General features: G+C 29.9%; 1 protein-coding gene across 1 annotated transcript in view; it reads left to right on the plus strand.

Annotated features, from left to right (window-relative positions):
• Positions 1 to 1,545: 1,545 nt before the first annotated feature.
• Positions 1,546 to 1,847, plus strand: part of LOC112083439 — an 8,369-nt gene continuing 8,067 nt past the window's right edge. The window contains exons 1-2 of the mRNA XM_024151465.1: positions 1,546 to 1,579; positions 1,684 to 1,746. Coding sequence (XP_024007233.1) covers positions 1,546 to 1,579; positions 1,684 to 1,746 — 97 coding nt within the window. The remainder of the gene's footprint in view (positions 1,580 to 1,683; positions 1,747 to 1,847) is intronic.

A 1,847-nucleotide genomic window follows, 5' to 3' on the forward strand; every position in this document is an offset into this window, starting at 1 on the left:
GAGGATATGTAACGAGGGAGATTGGGTTCTTCTAATAAATTTTAATCTATTGCCTCTTACTGGTGAATTTAAGCCAAGTACACATCCTTATATGATCCAACTTACCAGTGATACAACATGTGCAAGCTCTTATACTTTAGATATCAATGGTTATTTTTCGTTCGTTGTTTTCGAAGATATTATGAATAGGACTATTGATTTTAACTACTGTGTGGGTGAGTATTCTGTGTATTTTTCATTATCGATTTGTCATGCAATTACTATATTGATTATTTGATATTCATTTTTTTTAAAACAGATTTAATCGGTAAGGTTGTCAACGTTGGAAACTCTCACGATAGAATTGGATCCTTAGAATACTCTAGACAGCCTATAATAAGATTCGATCTCGAAAACGAAAGGTAATCTATTTTATGTTAATAGAATTTTAAAAAACAAATTTTTAAGTTTAACTCAGACTGATATTTGTTTGATGGGAAATTTTAGGAACCGACGTTTATCATGTTTTTTGAAAGGTGAATATGCTGAAACTTTTCTTCGTGAGTTGGGTGGATTTAAACAAGATGTCATTATTTGCATCATTCGTTTTGCGAAGATAATTGTTCGACGAGGTATTTTTTTTTTTTTTTGATGTGAGATGGTTGTAAAGTATATGAGATAAATATGATTTGATTTTCGTTTGTTCGATAATACAGGGTGTTTCTTGGCAACTACGTCGTATGATTGCACACAAGTTATTCTAAATTCGCCATGCTTCGAGGTCTATCAGTTTCGAGAGTTGATATCTAGTCGTTAGACCCTGATGTTACGAGTTCCGTGCTAATGTTTTTGGAATTATTTTATATCAATTTTTATTTTTAGGTTTTGTGGTTTGTGTTAAACATCGTATGTGATTTGAATAAAATTTGACTTTTGACGCAGTGTATGAAAATAAGATTTTTAATTATTATTTTCATGTATGGATTTCGATGTTCATAGTTATCCCCAAAACGCTTGCGTAACGAATTGTAGTATAATTGTCCACGAAAAAAAAAAAATGTGATATAATTTATTGAGATGATATGTTAAATAACCATATTTTTGGGAGAATATTCAATTTCTAAGAAATATAACGATAGTCTTTTCGGTTTTCGTAAAAACATTAGGATAATATATTTGTTCTAAAGTAGAGGTATATTTTTAGGATTAACTCTGCATATTTGGAGTAATAAATAATTATTTATAGATCCGCGTTATTGTAATGTAGAAGTATTTCAATAGTATTTTAACATTATCACGAAAAATGTAAATTTTCGATATTGGAGTATTATGGTTCATTAGAGAAGATAGGCATATTATCGCGAAGAATAAGTAATGTTAACATTATCGTGAGGTTTTCTATTTCGAAATTCTTTTTATTACCAAAATCTTATTTTATTATAAGAAGCTAAAATATATATTTTGCATTATCCCGTAATATAACATATATATATATATAGTTTGTTAATGACTGTGTATTTAGATCACACATTTTTTTTTCTGTGTTCGTTCTATTCACCAGAAAAAATGAAACGTGAGCTTGGGCGTCCTCAGAAAAAAGGTTCATCTTCGTTGATTGCTCCAAATAAAGGTGTTATTTTAAGTAAATTACATTTTTAAAACATTCACGTGTTATAAATTTGCTTAATTAACTGGAATTTGTAGGTGGTAATGCTAAGAACGCACGATATGCTCCTACCATTGTAACCGATATTGACCAACTTGGAGGTTTGTTTCGTTACAATATCAATGAAGTTCCTGATCTAACATCCCAGGGAATTTGTAATGCACAGCATAGAAGATGCATATCATGCGTGAGAGGAGAAAAA

Source organism: Eutrema salsugineum, unplaced genomic scaffold, assembly GCF_000478725.1.
Source record: "Eutrema salsugineum unplaced genomic scaffold, Eutsalg1_0 scaffold_6, whole genome shotgun sequence".
Classification (NCBI taxonomy): Eukaryota; Viridiplantae; Streptophyta; class Magnoliopsida; order Brassicales; family Brassicaceae; genus Eutrema; species Eutrema salsugineum.